Source organism: Acipenser ruthenus, chromosome 23 (genome assembly GCF_902713425.1).
Source record: "Acipenser ruthenus chromosome 23, fAciRut3.2 maternal haplotype, whole genome shotgun sequence".
NCBI lineage: Eukaryota > Metazoa > Chordata > Actinopteri > Acipenseriformes > Acipenseridae > Acipenser > Acipenser ruthenus.
Window position 1 is genome coordinate 9,208,757 of NC_081211.1, and position 21,775 is coordinate 9,230,531.

General features: G+C 45.6%; 1 protein-coding gene across 1 annotated transcript; it reads right to left on the reverse strand.

Annotated features, from left to right (window-relative positions):
* Nucleotides 1–1,662: 1,662 nt before the first annotated feature.
* Nucleotides 1,663–21,265, reverse strand: LOC117964088 (lysosomal-associated transmembrane protein 5-like). Its single transcript, XM_034906427.2, has 7 exons — nucleotides 21,109–21,265; nucleotides 16,442–16,547; nucleotides 14,978–15,054; nucleotides 9,251–9,382; nucleotides 8,942–9,037; nucleotides 4,174–4,260; nucleotides 1,663–2,818 (listed from the first exon to the last, which is right to left on the reverse strand). Exons 1-7 carry the CDS (start codon nucleotides 21,208–21,210, stop codon nucleotides 2,744–2,746), a joined length of 675 nt encoding a protein of 224 aa, XP_034762318.1. The 5' UTR covers nucleotides 21,211–21,265; the 3' UTR covers nucleotides 1,663–2,743.
* Between the last annotated feature and the right edge of the window lie 510 nt (nucleotides 21,266–21,775).

Here is a 21,775-nt window from a genome sequence, read left to right on the forward strand (position 1 = left end):
AGATAAACATTTCTCACAGTCATTAATTCATGCTTTTAAAAAGAGCTGTATTTTCGTTTCTGCAACCGCATTGTTTATTTGTTTCTCTGTGAACGTCTAAGATTTCTCGTCTCAAAAAAGGTTGCGTCTGTGGGAGTTTAGACCCTGGTTAGTAACAAGTGTTGAGGCTGATTAATGCTTGAGTGGCAAACACTGTTGCAGCAGCAAAGGTCATTCAAAATGATCTAGACAGCATTCAGAACTGGGCAGACACATGGCAAATTACATTTAATAGAGAAAAGTGTAAGGTACTGCACGCAGGCAATAAAAATGTGCATTATAAATATCATATGGGAGATAGTGAAATTGAAGAAGGAATCTATGAAAAAGGAGTTTATTAAAATGGAGTCCTGAATCACTCAAGACACAGCAGCGTGCAGGTTGACCAGCTGCTCACTGGCCTCAGCCAGGTTTAGCAAGGGGTTTAAAATGAAGTCATTAAGAGCAGGTCATGCTGATAACAGGTTGGAGTCTGTCGAGGAAGGTGTAACATCTGGATAAACAAGATAGGAGTGCCACATAGATTTGCTGCAAACTGTTCAAAAGGCTCCCAGATGTTTAAAAAGCAGAGGTGCCATTGAGAACTAGTTAGGAAGCCCTTTTTAATTGGCAGTCTGCTCACGGCGGTATCAGAGCCTCCCACAGGGACTGTGCCTCTCAATCCTGCTCCTTGTAATCAGAGGCGAGCACGGCTCAGACCACGTTTACCTTGGCCTGGCTGCAGCATTTTTTGTAAAACCCCAACCCCCCCCCCCCAATCCGAGCCCTACAGATCCCCGAACGCTGTCTAGACAACCGAGAGAGAAGAACCTTCTCTTGAAAGTGCTCCAATGAGGGGTGAGGGGGCACAGTGCTACCTGAACATGACACGCATCACGACCCAGTATGTGACAATACAAAGAACCCTTTTCTGAGAGGAATAAAACGATGGTAACTTTATAAATCTAGCAAGAGCAATGCAGTATTGTTCTGGCTAGTTTTCTATTGTTCCCCATTATGGCTCACTACAGCTAGAGATAGCAAACATGCCCACACTCTTTCACTTGTTAAATCACTACTGTAGCGTGTAGCAAACGAGCCGTGCTCTGTAGGGTGAGATTTCTTTGTAAAACACGTTGAGATGGCGTGGCATGTGACGCTATATGTTAAACCTCACTCTCTCACGCATCACTCAGATGTAGAGTTCCAAGTTGTGGCAGGATTCTTGTGAAGAACCCTCCACATAATCAAGTTTGACTGGCTAAGCATCACAGCACTTACTGTAGCAAACACAGTACGATGACGCAATTGAAAAATAAATGCCAACAAATTGGCATCTGATCAGATTGACTTCCATATGAAACAATGCAAACGTTTTAAGACATTATAAAAAGGAACCTGTTTTTATTGGCTTAATTGTACTTCTACCTGTATAGAACATTGAATTAATGAATTGAAACTCACCAAAAGTTTTCTAACTGTGAGTATTTTTATTGGGGGGGCGGGGTGCAGGTAATGGGGAGATCGAACACACTGCAGCGCTGTGGCAGGATAGGTGAGCTTGTGCACAGAGCCCTGGAAGCAGTCACACAGCACCTCAACTCAGCCGACCCCAGATCTGCACACAGGAGCCAAGAAGCAGGATTTGAAAGAAGAGGCAGATTTTATTGCATCGATACAGAAAAGGGCTTTACTACAACAAAGAATTACAGACACAACACTGGTTACAACCATTGGACTGCAGAGGGCTCTTTACAAACAGTGAGGCCCTCTCAGGTCACTGTATACACAGGGTGACCAGATTTTCAAAGCTCAAAACCAGGACACAGCGTTAAGTAATTGATAAGATTAATTAAACCATTTAAATCTAGGCTATTTTAATGGTTATTTTAATGGCCATCCACTCACTCTTAGTATCTTTTTTTTTTTTAAGCAGACTGTGAATTTCAGTCACCCTCGGGTGTATAATTTGTGGCTAATTAGTTTAAGTAACCATATTGTGTTATATACGTGTTGCTACATTTATACTGAGTTAATTATCATTAGTATTATTAATACTGCTACTACTAATAATAATGCATTCAATCATTAAAAATACACTTTGGCATTTTACTGTCTTTTTGTTTCTATTTGTGCTCACTGCGTCAGGCTCTGTCTTGTTGTTGTGGTTTAACCTGGTGGGTTCGGGTGCTTGCATCCTCCCTCTGTCTGGTGTCTGAACAGCTAAGAAATGACTGTATTACACATAATTGTCGATTCATATTGAATAGAAACTAAATGAAAATGCATGGTGCACTGAGGAATAAGCATGCATGTCTGTGTTAATCACTTTATAAAAATAATGTTCTTGATAACCCTAGTACCTTGTTTTATTTCAATTTGGGTTTTTTTGCCATAAATTAAAAGTGGTTATTTTGACACAAGGTATTTAGAGTGTGTTGCGCTACAGGAAGTGGCTGAAAAACAGGACTTTTTAAAGATTTTGAGCAAAATGTCGGAACACCGGGACCTTTGATGGAAAACCAGGACTGTCCCAGCTAAACCGGGACGCCTGGTCACCCTACTGTAAACCGGGACGCCTGGTCACCCTGTGTATCCAGTTCTCACACGCAAGCTGTAATATGGAGCTAACACATACAAAAACAATACTATACTACTACAGTAAACCACGGTGCTGGCTGGCTGGCAAGAAGCAGATGCAGGGAGCTCCATCGCTCTCAGCTGCTTAGGGTCCCTTGTAGGCTGGGGGGTCCCCTTTGGAGGGCAACATCAAGGCCTCATGGTAGGAGGGAAGCACAGCCTGGGGGAGGGCAATGCAAGCGTTATCATTAGGGCTGTATTTTATTTCATGGTCAAAAACAGGTGTTTCACGATTAAACATATCAAGTATTAAACAGAAAACAATGGTGTTCTCACATTCAAAATGGATAACTTTCTCTAGAGATATTATACAACTAATGTTCCTACATGTTGAAAGGCTGAAAAACAGTCAATGCTAAATTGTAGAATATTTTTTTATATCCACCTTTTAAAGACATTCTATTTTCACCATCAGTGAATTATCAAACAAAATAAAAACATAAATACATGTAAAAATAAAAACAGACACATGCAAAGTCCCCTTCATGTACTGGACAGAGCGATCTTCAGCAGAAATATTTCCGATCTTTGATGCAGCTAGCGTCTGTTTCGTTGAAGAGATTTTAAAGAAATCGTGCAGCTCTGTGCAGTGTGTGTTCAATCATTTACCAGAAGCAAACTAAACTGGCTGCCAGGTTCCTAATGCAGTGTAACAGGCAGTGCATCAATAAGGCAAACGATTGCTGTATTTATTTATAAGTAATAAAAAATCTGTGTATATATACACTATTCTTTCAAAAATGGGAAATACATATTACACGGCATTGAGTACATTTCACGGAAATGGTGAAATCCGTGATGACGGTGAAAAACTGCACCCTCTGCTTATCATTGTGGTTTATCAGCCTTCTCGTTCCCCTTCACCATCTGCTGTCTCACTCCTTCCTGTCACATGATAACAGCTTCTGAACGAGGCGATGATTTAAATGCCCTTCTCCATGTTTCTGAGTGCTCTGCTTCTGAACGAGGCGATGATTTAAATGCCCTTCTCCATGTTTCTCAGTGCTCTGCTTCTGAACGAGGCGATGATTTAAATGCCCTTCTCCATGTTTCTCAGTGCTCTGCTTCTGAACGAGGCGATGATTTAAATGCCCTTCTCCATGTTTCTCAGTGCTCTGCTTCTGAACGAGGCGATGATTTAAATGCCCTTCTCCATGTTTCTCAGTGCTCTGCTTCTGAACGAGGCGATGATTTAAATGCCCTTTTCCATGTTTCTCAGTGCTCTGCTTCGCTCAGGGTGCCAGTAAACAAAACAAAGCCATTCTCTATACTCCACAAACAGCCACAGCGAACCTGGCTCTTTTCATTGCCAGATACAATGTGTTATAAGGGTCTACATTGCTTAAGTTCTAGTATTAGAAATGTATCCTTTGCCTTTCCTTTCCTTTTATGGATGCTTCAGTAGCTGGACAGACATATGAAAGACAGACAGATAGACAGCTAGGAGGCATAGGCAGACAGTGTAAGCAGACAGACAGACAGACGTGTGTAGATAGACAGCCAGCTTAATCTTACCATGGGCTTGCATTCGTTGTTGCTGGGAGGCTGGTTGCGATTCTTGATGAACCTGTAGCACTTCCCCACACAGCTCACGGTGTAGATCTGAAACAGAAGCAGACCACACCAGTGAGCGCACGCTTCACAATGGCTGGGTCTCAATATAGAGCTAACCTAACAGACACATTCTCAGTGTAGTTTTCTTAAACATATTGTTATGCCTGCACATAAATAACCGTTTTTGTGAGGCAGGACTGGGTGTGGGTTGGCAGTAAACTACTTGCTCCATCTCTGATGTTCTCACTAAGAGGTAAGAGTTTGTAACAGCAGTGTTTAGACATGTTTAGCACCCTTTTAAAAGGGCAGGTTGGGTTATTAATAGTGCTACTATTATATGCGTTTTACAGGCTTGCCTAGCACTCCTTTTCGGTGTGGGAACCAAATCGACTGGAAAATGTCCTTCGTTTTACTCTGTACACAGAGCTCAGTCAATACGGTCGGGAACAGAATACACTGCATGAGGTTTTTGCTGCTGTGATCTCTTAATGATCGTATCAAGCAGACAGACTGTACAGCCAAGGAATGTACTACCTTTCCAGGTCAATACAAGAGGAGTGCTGCCCTGGCTCAGAGAGCTGAAACCAGAGTGCAGGGCAGCCAGCATTGCATTAGGAGCAAGTGTGCCTGCCTGCCTGCCTGTCTGCCTGCCTGCATCCCTGCCTGCCTGCATCCCTGCCTGCCTGTCTGCCTGCCTGCCTGCCTGCCTCCCTGCCTGCATTCATCCCTGCCTAACTGCTTCCCTGCCTTCCTGCCTGCCTGCCTGTCTGTCTGCCTGTCTGTCTGTCTGTCTGTCTGCCTGCCTGCCTTCATCCCTGCCTGACTGCTTCCCTGCCTTCCTGCCTTCCTGCCTCCCTGCCTGCCTGCCTTCATCCCTGCCTGACTGCTTCCCTGCCTCCCTGCCTGCCTGCTTGCTTGCTTGCTTGCTTGCTTGCCTGCCTGTCTGCCTGCCTGCCTGCCTGCCTGCCTGCCTGCCTGCCTGCCTGCCTGCCTGCCTGCCTGCCTGCCTGCCTCCCTCCCTCCTTTCCTCCCTGCCGCTCTGCCTCCTTCCCATCTGCTTGCCACCTTGCCTGCCCAGGAGCCCCACATGGTGTCCGAGTTGATTTGGATGTGGAACAAAATCTGCCAAGCAGCTGAACGGAACGGCACTAAGAGCAGGATGGAATGTGCAGTACTTTACCAGGCTGGCATGGGCCCTTAGAGGCTTGTGAATAACTTTTGTAAGGTTAGCAGGTGACAGATATTACGTTCTGTTGCACTGTGGGCCTGTAGCAGGGCAGGAGCCCTGCACATGAAGAGGGAGGTTGTGTGTGTATGCATTGTAAATAGTGTTTTTGTGTAATTGTTATTTAATTTATTGCAGTACCTGACGCTCCTGGGATCGCCTGCTGTGTGTGATTGCCAGCTGTGGATGATCAGCGGGTAGGTGTGTTCCAGCACAGCGTCAGGTATAAAGAGGTCCTGTTTGTTCACCTCGGGGCTGCTGCAAAGCCACGGACAACGGGCTGAAGATCGTCCACGCTACCCGAGCATAGTGAGAGAAATAAGTTGCTGAAATCCTCCGATCGCCGTGATGGTGAACCGGGATCGGAGCCAAAAGAAGCTGCCAAAACCGCCGACGGCCGGAGTCGGGGTTCGTGTTGATACATAAAGATTAGTTCGGGGATGGTAGATCCCTTATAAAGTATAGCGAGGTGAGCAAGCGGGACCTCCATGCATTAGGGAGTAGCGCACGCCGTTTTTCCGGCACCTTTTATTTTATAGTTTTTTGTATTGTGTTTTATTTTGTTTTTTCGTACGCTGACCGTATGCACTCAGTGAGCTACCATGGTTGGTAGTGTCACGTGAGCTGTTGTGTGTATGTGTGTAAATAAATCCTGCGCGCCTGCGGGGCGTGTCAATTTCAACCTGTCTGGTCTCCTGCCTGTCACTCAGCAGCGAATGCACGCACCCACAAGCAAGAACCCTTTCACAGGGCCATAAAAATGTGATGCCCGCCTCTGTACCACTGATTGGCTGTGTGCACATTACTGTTACAAGTGATGGGTGGGTGTGAGGTCCTACAAAAACGGGATGTTTGGTAGCGGGGGACAAAACCCTCCTCTTCTCTCTCCTCCCCTCCCTTTTCCCCCAGAGTTGTTTTTTTAGGCAATTAACTGTTTAAGACCGAATTGAGTGTAAATGTGTGGGTGTGTGTGGGGAATATTGGGATGGCAGGGAGGTGTTCAATTCCTCGCTGCCAGAACACACGTGGGAATGTGGCTGGGGCCATAACTGAATGATTAATGATTAATTAGGCTCCAGCCACAGGTGTATAAACAGGGAAAAATCTGTGGTGTTTGGTGTTGGTGTGTAGGTGAGTGGAACCAGTGGAGGTACTCTGTGTTGGGAGTTTATGGTGAAGGCGAATGTCCAGTCGTTTTTGTTGTTTTGTTTTGGCCACCTTGCCTATTTGTTTGTTTGTTGTGTTTGTGTATTTAAACATGTGCAATAGCGCTCAAACTGCAGCTTTTTGTGTCTGAGCCTCTCTCCCTGACGGAAACAAGCCTTGCCAGTGACGCTACCCTGTCACAGTCCTCTCAATTGGGGCACTTTTGGTCTGAGTGGGGGAAAGGGCAACCTCATTGCACTTGGGTAGGGAATACAATTCCTGTTAATTTCATTCAAAATTAAGAACAGAATTGCTCAGAATTACAGTACCCCCCCCCCCACCCCACCCCGCTCTCTGGTCCAGTATTGGGGCTTCTATGGAAATGAGTATGCATACCTGAAGGGCTGTACAAATACCTTGGGATAAGTCAATAAATCCCTCAAACAGTCTCTCTTTCTCTGAGTCAGTCCTGAGCAGACTGGGAGAGGGGTTGAGGGTCTGGGCTGGATGGGGTTCGATTCTCGAGACTTCAAGCCGCAAAATTTTAAAAAAGCAAATCAACACATGTTTTATTCAGAGCAACCCACCAAAAATCCACGAATCGGGCCTAAAACAACGCAGAGCTGTTAGGTAAAGAACGGGAATGTATGTTTAAAAGAAATGAAAACAGCAGCTTGAGAGGGAGGGCATCTCTGGAAGCACACACACGGGAGGGGGCATCTCTGGAAGCACACACGGGGAGGGGGGCATCTCTGGAAGCACACACGGGGAGGGAGGCATCTCTGGAAGCACACACGGGGAGGGGGCATCTCTGGAAGCACACACGGGGAGGGGGGCATCTCTGGAAGCACACACGGGGCGGAGGGGGCGATCTCTGGAAGCACACACGGGGAGGGGGGGCATCTCTGGAAGCACACACGGGGAGGGGGGCATCTCTGGAAGCACACACGGGGAGGGGGGCATCTCTGGAAGCACACACGGGGAGGGGGGCATCTCTGGAAGCACACACGGGGAGGGGGGCATCTCTGGAAGCACACACGGGGAGGGGGGCATCTCTGGAAGCACACACGGGGAGGGGGCATCTCTGGCAGCACACACGGGGAGGGGGGCATCTCTGGAAGCACACACGGGGAGGGGGGCATCTCTGGAAGCACACACGGGGAGGGGGCATCTCTGGAAGCACACACGGGGAGGGGGGCATCTCTGGAAGCACACACGGGGAGGGGGCATCTCTGGAAGCACACACGGGGAGGGGGCATCTCTGGAAGCACACACGGGGTGGAGGAGGGGGGCATCTCAATAAAGGGGTCAGCGTCTCAGCTTATACAAAGTTTGAAGTTGCCTTTTCTAGATGTAGACTGGGAGAAAGTTACTCCTCTTTGCTCAGCGTCACATTTGGGGTTTTATTTACACTGGGTATCTCTCGCCCATTTCCTGTCTGAAAGGAGGTGTGCAGAATGTTTTTAGAAATGTTATTAAGAAAGGGAAAAGTGTATTTGTATGTATATATATATATATTAGATGGGCTTCAGTGAGTTACAGGAAAATAATCTAGAGTTTCTGTGACGTCATAAATTACAAGACCGAAGGTTGATTGCCTTTACCTTGTTTTCATTTTTTTAACGTATTCTCATTTTGTTGATCATTAATGAACATTTCAGTACTGTGGGTGTTGTCGAGTGATTGAAAACTGGACATTTTGTTTGAATTGAGTGATGGTCTCGAGGAGTCAAACGTTCAAGTATATTTTCTTCTAGAGAAATTATAAGTGGGGCAGCAGTGTGGAGTAGTGGTTAGGGCTCTGGACTCTTGACTGGAGGGTCGTGGGTTCAATCCCTGGTATGGGACACTGCTGCTGTACCCTTGAGCAAGGTACTTTACCTAGATTGCTCCAGTAAAAACCCAACTGTATAAATGAGTAATTGTATGTAAAAAAAAAATAATGTAATTATATGTAAAAATAATATGATATCTTGTAACAATTGTAAGTCACCCTGGATAAAGGCATCTGGAAAGAAATAATAATTATCACTTTTTGACATCACTACTGTGGTATTATGCCTTTTTTTCAAATGGTTCAGGATGCAAATACATCCATGTATTATATATATATATATATATATATATATATATATATATATATACACACATCTTGAAATCGGGTGTTTAAAGTTATGGATGTACAATATAAGATCCAAGCTTAAATCGTATTAGTCTTCTTCAAAAAAGAAAGTCATTTACATAAGAAAGTAAATAAGATGACAGGCGAGAGCCCATCACTGATGGTCCGGTTTCCTAGTTGCTGATTGATCACAAACCAGCCCTACATTTAAAGGGTCAGAGAAATGGAAGGCCTACCTTAATAAGCAGAACCAGGATGAAGATGGTGGAGAAAATGATCATGAACTTGTTGACGTCCTGGGGTGAGAGCTCATGCGCACCATTCAAGTAGGTCTAGAGGGAGACGAGGGAAGGGTTAGTAACACTCTGCCAGCTGCAGGAGAGAACACAGTCAGAGACCGACCAGAGACCTGGGCCTGCCGTCTCGGGTAAAACAAGCCAGACACAGTCAGATCCACCAACAAAGTTTACTTTTCATTTTTTTTGATAAATACAATCTTTGGAAACTATGGGAAGTTTCAACAGGAATATTAAGGCATCTCTCACCCATTTCTTGAGGAGCTCCTCGTAGTTGAGGGTCCCTGGGAGCCCCAGCTGGACGTAGAAGAGAGACAGAACGCTCAGGACAATGTCAGCGCTTTGCAGGACCAGGAAGCTGATGAGCAGGCCCTCTCGGTGCTGCAGGGGAGAGAAACACAGTCACCCCCTCACTCGATACAGCACCAGAAACGCAGTCACCCCCTCACTCGACACAGCACAAGAAACACAGTCACCCCCTCACTCGAAACAGCACGAGAAACACAGTCACCCCCTCACTCGACACAGCACGAGAAACACAGTCACCCCCTCACTCGATACAGCACCAGAAACGCAGTCACCCCCTCACTCGACACAGCACAAGAAACACAGTCACCCCCTCACTCGAAACAGCACGAGAAACACAGTCACCCCCTCACTCGACACAGCACGAGAAACACAGTCACCCCCTCACTCGAAACAGCACCAGAAACACAGTCACCCCCTCACTCGACACAGCACGAGAAACACAGTCACCCCCTCACTCGAAACAGCACGAGAAACACAGTCACCCCCTCACTCGACACAGCACGAGAAACATAGTCACCCCGTCACTCGACATAGCACCAGAAACACAGTCACCCCCTCACTCGATACAGCACCAGAAACACAGTCACCCCCTCACTCGATTCAGCACCAGAGGAACACAGTCACCCCCTCACTCGAAACAGCACCAGAAACACAGTCACCCCCTCACTCGACACAGCGCCAGAAACACAGTCACCCCCTCACTCGACACAGCGCCAGAAACACAGTCACCCCCTCACTCGATACAGCACCAGAAACACAGTCACCCCCTCACTCGACACAGCACCAGAAACACAGTCACCCCCTCACTCGAAACAGCACGAGAAACACAGTCACCCCCTCACTCGAAACAGCACGAGAAACACAGTCACCCCCTCACTCGAAACAGCACCAGAAACACAGTCACCCCCTCACTCGACACAGCACCAGAAACACAGTCACCCCCTCACTCGACACAGCACCAGAAACACAGTCACCCCCTCACTCGACACAGCACCAGAAACACAGTCACCCCCTCACTCGACACAGCACCAGAAACACAGTCACCCCCTCACTCGACACAGCACCAGAAACACAGTCACCCCCTCACTCGACACAGCACCAGAAACACAGTCACCCCGTCACTCGACACAGCACCAGAAACACAGTCACCCCCTCACTCGACACAGCACCAGAAACACAGTCACCCCCTCACTCGACACAGCACGAGAAACACAGTCACCCCCTCACTCGACACAGCACCAGAAACACAGTCACCCCCTCACTCGACACAGCACCAGAAACACAGTCACCCCCTCACTCGACACAGCACGAGAAACACAGTCACCCCGTCACTCGACACAGCACCAGAAACACAGTCACCCCCTCACTCGACACAGCACCAGAGGAACACAGTCACCCCCTCACTCGACACAGCACCAGAAACACAGTCACCCCCTCACTCGACACAGCACCAGAAACACAGTCACCCCCTCACTCGACACAGCACCAGAAACACAGTCACCCCGTCACTCGACACAGCACCAGAAACACAGTCACCCCCTCACTCGATACAGCACCAGAAACACAGTCACCCCCTCACTCGATACAGCACCAGAGGAACACAGTCACCCCCTCACTCGACACAGCACCAGAAACACAGTCACCCCCTCACTCGACACAGCACCAGAAACACAGTCACCCCCTCACTCGACACAGCACGAGAAACACAGTCACCCCCTCACTCGACACAGCACCAGAAACACAGTCACCCCCTCACTCGATACAGCACCAGAAACACAGTCACCCCCTCACTCGAAACAGCACCAGAAACACAGTCACCCCCTCACTCGACACAGCACGAGAAACACAGTCACCCCCTCACTCGACACAGCACCAGAAACACAGTCACCCCCTCACTCGATACAGCACCAGAAACACAGTCACCCCCTCACTCGATTCAGCACCAGAGGAACACAGTCACCCCCTCACTCGATACAGCACCAGAGGAACACAGTCACCCCCTCACTCGACACAGCACCAGAAACACAGTCACCCCGTCACTCGACACAGCACCAGAAACACAGTCACCCCCTCACTCGATACAGCTTGGAAATTTGCAAATGTATACAAAAATACAAAATAATGAAATACACTTTACTTATCATGCTGAACTGTGATGCCAGAGCTAGAGCAGCCAGCGTCCCAAGACTAGTTCCAGTCCCATTTCTACCAGCAATAACAGCAATGACACCAGAGCGTTGAAAAGAGAAACCAGACACATGACTTTTCACGCTGTGTTGTCTCTCATGGTCATGTCTTATATTTTGGTGTGTGCAAGTCATCACTGAGGCTCTGTTCCCATCCCTGATCTATCTCAGCCATGCAGGGCCGGTGATCATGGGTTTCACTGCAGCTCACACGTTCCGTTTGCTCTCGCAGTCTCAGCAACAGGAGCTCATTTTATGTATTTATTTTTGTGCAAGTTTCCTCAGTAATAAGCCCTCACATTCAGTGGCCCAGCAGATACCTGTAATTTACTTTCCACTAGACGCTATTTCAGAAAGGGGAATTTCCAGGTAAACACTGTCGCACAAAAGGATCAATGTTAGACCCTGTTTGGGGATTCCAGGATCGGAGCAGTGTGGAAGGGAGCATGGAGAGGGTGTGGAGGTGGGGATCCAATCAAGATGGGAAGAATGGATAGTAAAGCACTGAGCAGCTTCTGAGTCCAACACACACATACTAGATAGAAATCTCTTTCTGCACTTCATAAACATCTATTTATGGATGACTAGCACTTTGACATATTGACATATTTTAGATGTAAAGACTGAATATCTGTAAGAAACAAACTAGAACATGGATACTTAAAACGTTGGTGGTGATCACTCTTTCAGGTAATAACACTGTAATGTAGCCAAGTCCACAGGAAACACAACTGTGGTGCGGATATGAAAGCAACTTCCAACCAAGCACCTTATCAGCTCTCTGGCAAAATAAATTTGCATGGTATTTTTGCAGTTTACCCATGGTTACACTATGCATTTAGCACAGATTAACAAGGCTTGTAACTACACCTCTGTGTGTTTGGCCATGCTTTCACTATGCTTCACTACACTTTGCTATGCTCTTGCTCTGGTAGACTTTAATAAGGGAAGACTTGTTGAGGTTGTTTAGGTAGTGAGGTTGACAAGCATTTGGAATTGGAATTGGAACTGCACACATGAACGACTTTCATACTGGTGACTGCAGTGCCTTTACAAACCAGTACCTGCAGTGCCTTTACAAACCCAGTGCCTTTACAAACCAGTACCTGCAGTGCCTTTACAAACCAGTACCTGCAGTGCCTTTACAAACCAGTACCTGCAGTGTCTTTACAAACCAGAGCCTGCAGTGCCTTTACAAACCAGTATCTGCAGTGTCTTTACAAACCAGTGCCTGCAGTGCCTTTACAAACCAGTACCTGCAGTGCCTTTACAAACCAGTGCCTGCAGTGCCTTTACAAACCAGTACCTGCAGTGCCTTTACAAACCAGTACCTGCAGTGTCTTTACAAACCAGTGCCTGCAGTGCCTTTACAAACCAGTACCTGCAGTGCCTTTACAAACCAGTACCGGCAGTGCCTTTACAAACCAGTACCTGCAGTGCCTTTACAAACCAGTACCTGCAGTGTCTTTACAAACCAGTACCGGCAGTGCCTTTACAGACCCAGTACACTTTCCTTTAATACAAAGGGGAGGCCGGGGAGTTCCTGGAAATCAGTGAATGGGGGTTTCTGACACACCTCCACATGGATGCCTCCCTGTGTAAAGGAAGAGTGGAACACACACTAGTCTGGGGCTCAGGCCATTAGTGTAGCTGCAGAAGAGAGGCAATCGCCTACGACACTGTAGTGAAAGAAAGAAGGGGACTTTCACATGTCAGTGTAAAAGAACAATATACTGGCTGCCCAATTATCTCAACAGCCATGTAGCCGTTATGGTTTTGAAATCAGTTTACCTACCCTTTATTCTACAGCTTCCCAGTTTTAAAATAAATAACACTTGTTTATTTACTTTGTAATGGATCTCCTCCTAGTGGTTGATCAGTTAATAACACTGCCATCCGCATAGGACCCGTGCTCTACACAGCCTGCTCTCACAGGACCCGTGCCTCCCTCTCTACACAGCCTGCTCTCACAGGACCCGTGCCTACCTCTCTACACAGCCTGCCCTCACAGGACCCGTGCCTCCCTCTCTACACAGCCTGCTCTCACAGGACCCGTGCCTCCCTCTCTACACAGCCTGCTCTCACAGGACCCGTGCCTCCCTCTCTACACAGCCTGCCCTCACAGGACCCGTGCCTCCCTCTCTACACAGCCTGCTCTCACAGGACCCGTGCCTCCCTCTCTACACAGCCTGCTCTCACAGGACCCGTGCCTACCTCTCTACACAGCCTGCTCTCACAGGACCCGTGCCTACCTCTCTACACAGCATGCTCTCACAGGACCCATGCCTACCTCTCTACACAGCCTGCTCTCACAGGACCCGTGACTGCCTCTCTACACAGCCTGCTCTCACAGGACCCGTGACTGCCTCTCTACACAGCCTGCTCTCAGAGGACCCGTGACTGCCTCTCTACACAGCCTGCTCTCACAGGACCCGTGCCTACCTCTCTACACAGCCTGTTCTCACAGGAGCCGTGCCTCCCTCTCTACACAGCCTGCTCTCACAGGACCCGTGCCTCCCTCTCTACACAGCCTGCTCTCACAGGACCCGTGCCTACCTCTCTACACAGCATGCTCTCACAGGACCCGTGCCTACCTCTCTACACAGCCTGCTCTCACAGGACCCGTGCCTCCCTCTCTACACAGCCTGCTCTCACAGGACCCGTGCCTCCCTCTCTACACAGCCTGCTCTCACAGGACCCGTGCCTACCTCTCTACACAGCATGCTCTCACAGGACCCGTGCCTACCTCTCTACACAGCCTGCTCTCACAGGACCCGTGACTGCCTCTCTACACAGCCTGCTCTCACAGGACCCGTGCCTACCTCTCTACACAGCCTGCTCTCACAGGACCCGTGCCTACCTCTCTATACAGCCTGCCCTCACAGGACCCGTGCCTACCTCTCTACATAGCTGGCTCTCTACTTGAATGTGAAGATGTTCACTTTGACCCTTATGGTTTGCATCCAGCCCCCGCCTTCCCATTCAATTCAATGGGCTGAGATGCCAATTCATTACAAACTTCTAAAACTGTTAAAAAACCAAGGCTTTCAAAATAATGTTCATCCCCACAACACCATCCTATCAAGTCTTCTACTGTGTTTCTGTTCATCTTTTTGTTTCCAGACTTCTTTATTTTCACTGCAACTCCTGTGAAGCCCATTTATCCAGCAACACAACACCATATTCACTTCCTGTGTCACAAGTAATAGAATCCTTCCTGCACCTTACACTTCTCTATGGACTCAGCTGGGGTCGTATTATCTGTAACACAGGAAGGAAGTTACATGGGGAGTGGAACTGGGGAGTGCTGCGGCAGGATAGATCTTCACCAGCATCTACATGAAAACAAACCTCCCTGGTCTGGATTGTGAAGAAGTAGAAAACACAGAAGAGGAAACTGAGAGAATCCTGCGTTAGTGCAACACTGAAGACCGTACAGGACCCTGAAGTCATCGCTGTCCTCAGAAAGGGAGGCTCTTACCTTGAGCACCCCATACAGCAGGCTGAGACCGGTGACAAACATCCCAAAGATCAGAAAGAAGTTGGTGGTTGTATCCACTAAAAGAGAAAGCAAAAGGGGGCATCGTTACTGTATCACATAACATTTTAACTGGTAACACTTGTGATAAAGTATGGGGTAAAGTGATGAAGGGCAGATACATAGGGCCACGCCTAGAAAGAAGCATATACCCTTTCTGACCACTGAGATAAGAAATGTAGTTCAGGGAGATAATGGCAGTGGGCTAAAAGACTACATTGCTCAAGGGGCTTTGAGTGGCTAGAGTACAGGAGAATGGGTTGCACCTGTGCTTAATTAATGATGGGTATTTAAACGCCCCACCTGAGGGGTTCTTTGGCAGTGTGGTGCTAACGTCTGTGAACAACAGAGGAGACTGGAGTGGAGGAATATTAAACACGGTAATAACGACAACTACTGTAGGTTGTGTGTATCTGTTTTGAGTTTGTTTTGAAACCAGCAAGCAGCTTAGCTGCCTAGGTGATAGTTAGGGTAAACGGCTGTTGTGTTAGTAAGTTCTCCAAAAAGGAGGTTTATTTTGTTTTGGAATTTTTGTTTAAAAATTGGTGACTCTGTGTCCCCATGACAGGACTAAATAAACAACTAAATAAACACACAGGTCCTGCCCTGTTTAGACCTTTTTTCTGTTCTGTTGTAATTGCAACACCACACTAGAGGACCGCGTTGAAGACCTGCTGAGTACTGTGGTAAATAACACCCCACGTTGCCACATGCTTTGCATGAGAAGTGTCTCTAATGACGGTGTATTTACATAGTGTTGCTTAGTAAATACATGTGTACTTACACATCATTACAATGTTATTATGCATAGTTACTGTAGTGACGTCGGCTGGCTAGGACGTCACTTCCGAAAAAGAGAACCGAAGCGGGAGGGCAGACTTCCAGAAGTATTCGTAGCGACATGGTTAATAACATGAGGACTAGCAGTATTGTGCAATTAAGAGGAATAATCACCAGCATGGCTATTTTATGGACCATATAATAAATAGTTGTTCTGTTTGGGTTACCCTGGATAGAGTGTCGTTATTGTGGGGAATTACACTACGAGGAACCCAAGATACAACAGTTACAATGTGCAACTCTTTTTGCATGCTATAACCCTAACCTTTTTCTGATAAAATTGTGCACTTACATATACAGTATTGTGCAAAAAAGATTTACACATTAAGCATGTTGTGACTATTCATAATAACATTGTAATGATGTGTAAGTACACATGTTTTTACTAAGTAACTACTATGTAAATACACAGTAATTAGATGCTTCATGTAAAGTGTTACCTTTTAACCTTACTAATTTAAACAAATCATGGCTTAGAGTTACATCACAGTGTAACATAGGGCCCATGCAGCATTTTATTTGAACTGCTTCAGTTTATGAACTTGTTCATTGGAGCAGTGAACTCACAGACGCGTTCCTTGAAGGAGAGGATGGGGGGGTGAGGGAATCCACAGCTGTCTTTCCCATAGGAGACTTTCACAATGGTGTCCAGCAACAGAGTGCAGCTGAACATCTGAAACACATGAGCACAACACTGAGTTCATTGTATTGGTTGTTTTAAATGTTGTTGAATTTACCATAGTTCACCATGGCTTGCCATGTTTTTAAATATGTTTTACCGTACTTCTCTGGGCTTTACAATGCTTACCTACACTTGACTGTTGACCTGTACACCCATCCAAAGTTATACATCTATGCAATGTCTAATACATACAGAATTAACACACATTCCTCTTCATGGGACCGCTAAGAGATCCTTCACACTTTATCAACCAGAACTATTATTATTATTATTATTTATTTCTTAGCAGATGCCCTTATCCAGGGCGACTTACAATCGTAAGCAAATACATTAAGTGTTACAATACAAGTAATACAATAAGAGCAAGAAATACAATAACTTTTATTCAAGCAAAGTACAAGTGTGACAAACCACAATTCAATAATACAGCAGATAATAGTGATAGTTACTTCAGGATATGATTAAATACAAAATACTACAGGTTAAACACTTGGCAGATTACAGTATTCTGAAGTACAGGATTAAATGCAGTAAAATAGGGGGCAGATAAGAACAAAATAAAGCACATTTAATGAAGGGTGATAGTGTCCCAGGATACAAACAGAGGAGTTCTACAGGTGCTGTTTGAAGAGGTGAGTCTTAAGGAGGCGCCGGAATGTGGTCAGGGACTGGGCAGTCCTGACATCTGTAGGAAGGTCATTCCACCACTGCGGAGCAATGGTGGAGAAGGAGCGGGCTCTGGAGGCAGGGGAGCGTAGAGGAGGTAGAGCCAGTCTTCTAGTGCAGGCGGAGCGGAGAGGTCGAGTGAGGGTGTAGGGAGAGATGAGGGTCTGGAGAACTAGAGTCCACATCACCCAGTGATATAAGAACATGAACCAAAACTCATTCAGCATTAAAGACATTGAGCAAGACTTCTAGCTGAAGCATTTGTCATGACATTTTATAAAGTATATTTCAGTGTTTGTAAAACAGGAGGTACTTCCTAAGCTGTAGGTCACAATGGTCACATTGCAGTAACATTGTCCTGAAGCACAGGAAGTGGTTAGGAATCTGGAAGCAGTAGCATTGCATGTAAAACATCGGCCTGTCCAAACACAAGCCAAGAACCAAAATACCTCATGCTAGTAAGAGCTAAGAAAAGGGTTAGCAATCATTTAAAAGCGCAGTCAATCTAAAAAGTGTCATTTAAGTGTCTTGTTAAGGTTCTACTCCCACCCCACGGCATTCTGGGGGATGTAGTCCTGCAGCAAGCTCCTGGACTACAGCTTTCCTCCCCCTGCTCTGCCTCACCTGTCACAAGTATATTTTTGGTCAGAAGGTTTCTCTTATTATCCCTGGGGAGGGGATGTTGTGGAGGCGGTCCTACATATGTCACACTTCACATTTTTCCACATATCTGGAGAATCGCTTCTCCAGCTGTCTTGAAACTTGATATTAATGTTATTTAGCAGACGTTCCTGAGAGAATCAGATGGTGGGGATACAGGGGGAGGGTGTGTCTGTCAGTACGTGGTCACTTTTTTATACTGATAGCTCGGATTTTGAATTTGCAAGCGTGGTGGAGGATGTATGTTACTTGTTTTATTACCAAGTTCCTTTTTTAGTTTTATCGATAATAAACTCTGAGATATAGATGAGAGATGCTACTTGGAGATTTTGTGGCTAACACTGCCCTCCTGACTCATTTCCTGCTGTGTGCTAGAACATTTTAAATCTGATAAGTATGTTTGCAGAGCACGTTCATAGCTGGGGTGAAGTCAGAAGTGTGACAGCTAGTGACATTTCCATCACAACACTGCCCAAATACACAGTCCTGGAGAAGACAGACAGACATAACTCTCTCATCAAACTCTCTGAATGGCAGTTATGGTACCTAGCCACACAAAGCTTTCCTGTGATGTACTGTTATTGAAAAGTAATTGTTAAAATGAACTGTTCATTTCAATGCAATTCCAAGCTCCTTCATCTTCTGATAAAACCACAGTACCCCAAAATAAACTGAAAGACGTTTTTTAAATGGTTCTGAGTTTAGCAACAGTTACCAGAAAAGCGGAAGTGTTGATTTCTGAAATGCCTGTTCATCGTCAACAAGATATTGAGAGAGAGCTCAGAGTTTAGCAAGATCAACGCAAGAGGGGGGGAGGGGGATATAGGCGCAAACCAAATGAGTAAACTTGTTTTTGTGATTAAAAATATCTCAGCTCTGTTGCGCTTCCTATTTTCTGTGCACTGCTCAGAGCCTCGAGGTCACAGCAATGAAGACAGCTCCCCTGCTAGTACAAATAGTCATAAAATTACATTGTATTAAATGAGCCATTACCAATGCTTCCTGCTTACCTGTTACTAGCAATGTTAGATAGGAAAAAATCCGACCTTTAACCTCCTCGCTTATTAACTGTTAAACTCCACAAGCTTGTGTTTCAAATTCAACAACATACCAAATATTACTAGTACCATAGCCATGTATTAGCCCTTTCAAAGAAGTCGCATTTAATGTTATGTGAAGCCCATCAGGGAGAGAGATGACAAAGGGAGGGAGGCGTTGCATTTAATGTTATGTGAAGCCGTACAAGACAGGGGTTGGCAACTTGTCCATACGTGGACACGCATGTCCGTGGCAAAAGTTATCAGTGTCTGTGGCTATGAATCCGTCTGACACACACACACATGATTTTATTCATAGGAGACTGCAATACAGCAAACTCATTACAGGAATGGCAAACATTGCGTGGAATGCACCGGAATGCGGCTATATCCGAAAATTACTGTATGTCTCCTATAGACACTTTGTATCAGCAAGCATGCAGTACCACAGCACCAAGTGATTGGAACATACTGCACCACTCTACATCCAGATTGCATTGCCTTAGAGCACACCCTGACATTGGGCAACCCATGCAAGGGGGCAATGAGAAAAAGAAAAGAAAAAAGAAAAAAGCACAAGAAACAGCTGGTAAACAAACATACAAACCCTGAAGTTCTTCTTTTTAAAAACCAATAAATCAGGAAGTGGGCTGTTTCTACACTAGCCAGAAAGACAGCTGTGTTAATGTAAAATATACAGTGAAACACACAGTGAAATATAAGCAAAACAAGACTGAAGATACTCAGCTGAATCTGACTTCTTATTGAAAATGCGTTTTGCTTACTCCAGTCTGTAATGAACTCCTGCCTCTTTAAATGAGAAAATTCCACTTAACACTCACAAAATGAGACTCGAGTGTTCTCAAGAGGCATTGAATGTATATTTGTTTTGGTTAAAATTTTGTAAAACAAACAGATGTTTTTCTCCTTTGATGAAAAATAAGAGTTAAACACTGGAGGAAATGCTTTGTTAATTCATCCCCCAGAAACCTGATAATATAGAACAGAGCTCCTCTAAATGAAAGCTGATAATACAGAACAGAGCTCCTCTATATGAAACCTGATACTACAGAACAGAGCTCCTCTGAATGAAACCTGATACTACAGACCAGAGCTCCTCTAGTCTAAATGAATCGCTCATTCTATTTTTGAAGTAATATAGTCTCAATACTCAATTCTAGCCCTGACCTCACTCATATCTGCCAGAACAGCATTATACTGTAGCCAGGACTTACTCAAATGATGTGGGTGTTGGAGTGGTTCATTATATTAATGTTTTTTTCAGTCCAAGTCAGTGTTTACAAGTGTAGAATGCAATCCATGGAAAGACAATTATAACCCAGAGTGTTGTAATAAATGGGAGAAGAAGTCCCTCAATTAGAATCCATGCGTTACTGTCACGGCAAAACTGCACAACAGGGCTAAGAAGCAATAGAACAATTATAGTTCTAGAGCCGTCAGCAGTGCAATACTACTTGAGCTGTGAGTAGAACCCTACAGAGCACTACACTCAGCCCAGAGTCACCTACACCCAAGACGTTACAGGACACAACAAGATACTCATTCAGATAGTCTATGGACTTGAACAAAAAGGAATTCAACAAATACATCATATTAAAAGCCCAAGCTGGAACACAAAGGCTGTCTTATTTGAGATTAGCGTTTAGAAATATTTCCAGCCGCATATTATTTCATTCACACCAGCTGCCAATACCAACAGCCCTGCTTCTACTAGGTGCGAACATAACAGGAAGCGCCAATGTTTTCAGAAAAATAACTGCAAACCAAAAAAATGTTCTTTAAAAAAAAAGACTTTGTTTTAAAAGAAGATGTAAGAGCTTCTGGATGTATCTGTGGTGCTGCAACTGGAGTTCAAGAAACTCCTTCAAAACTAGATCTAAAGACTTGCATTGAGACCCCATCTCTCTCTCTCTCTCCGTTCTCCAACATGAAGACAATGGGGCTGACTTTCAAAGCACCTTTACTCAAAACAGTAAAAAGAAAAAACTCCGAAAGGGCACCTGTCAAAGTTACAAACACAGCAGGTATTCCTTTTAACTCAGTTTAAAATGAGTCTCACTTTTAGCAGTCAAGATAATACAACTGGAGCCCTAGGGAGTGAGTGGTGTGAGGCTGGTGTTCAGACTAATTTTAGCCTTTAGCCTAGCGCTGTACAGTGAAAGCCTTACCATGTGGACGAGGCCGATGGCCATGGCCGAGGTGCGGACATGGCAGCACAGGGACCTGGAGGAGTCCAGCAGGGTCTGGGGAGAAGTCTTGGAGGAGGTCATTTCAGTGCGTCTCTCTCAACCGGGTTCCAACAGGACTGCTCAGCACTGCAGGGATGCTTGTTTCTGAGTTCAGACTTCCTTCCTGTGCTGTGGCTTTATCACGTGGCTTCCTGCAATGCATCACACGTATTCCACTAGAAATGTTTTATTTTTGCTTTTTTTAGTGTGTGTAAAAATGAAGCTTCCCTACGGGTATAATGTAAGGAGATATCAAGAAATGAACCAACCCATCTTTGATTTAGCCATCTCTGATCGAATTGTTTGTAATAATGAAGTAAAATTGATCTGTGAAAGAGATTCTGTATCATTCATATGGCTAAATTATGTGCTGGTGAAACAGTTCATTTTTACTGGACAGCACAGGTAATGGAATCATAGAATATAGCTGTGTAACCCTGCAAATATGAAGTCAGCATCTAAAATGGTATATGAGGAGAATTGAGAGTGTGGTGACGGCAGCTTTGATTAGATAAAGGAGCATTCAGAACAGAAAATAGGAGGCACTTTTTTACACAGAGAATTGTGTGAGTCTGGAACCAATTCCCCAGTAATGTTGTTGAAGCTG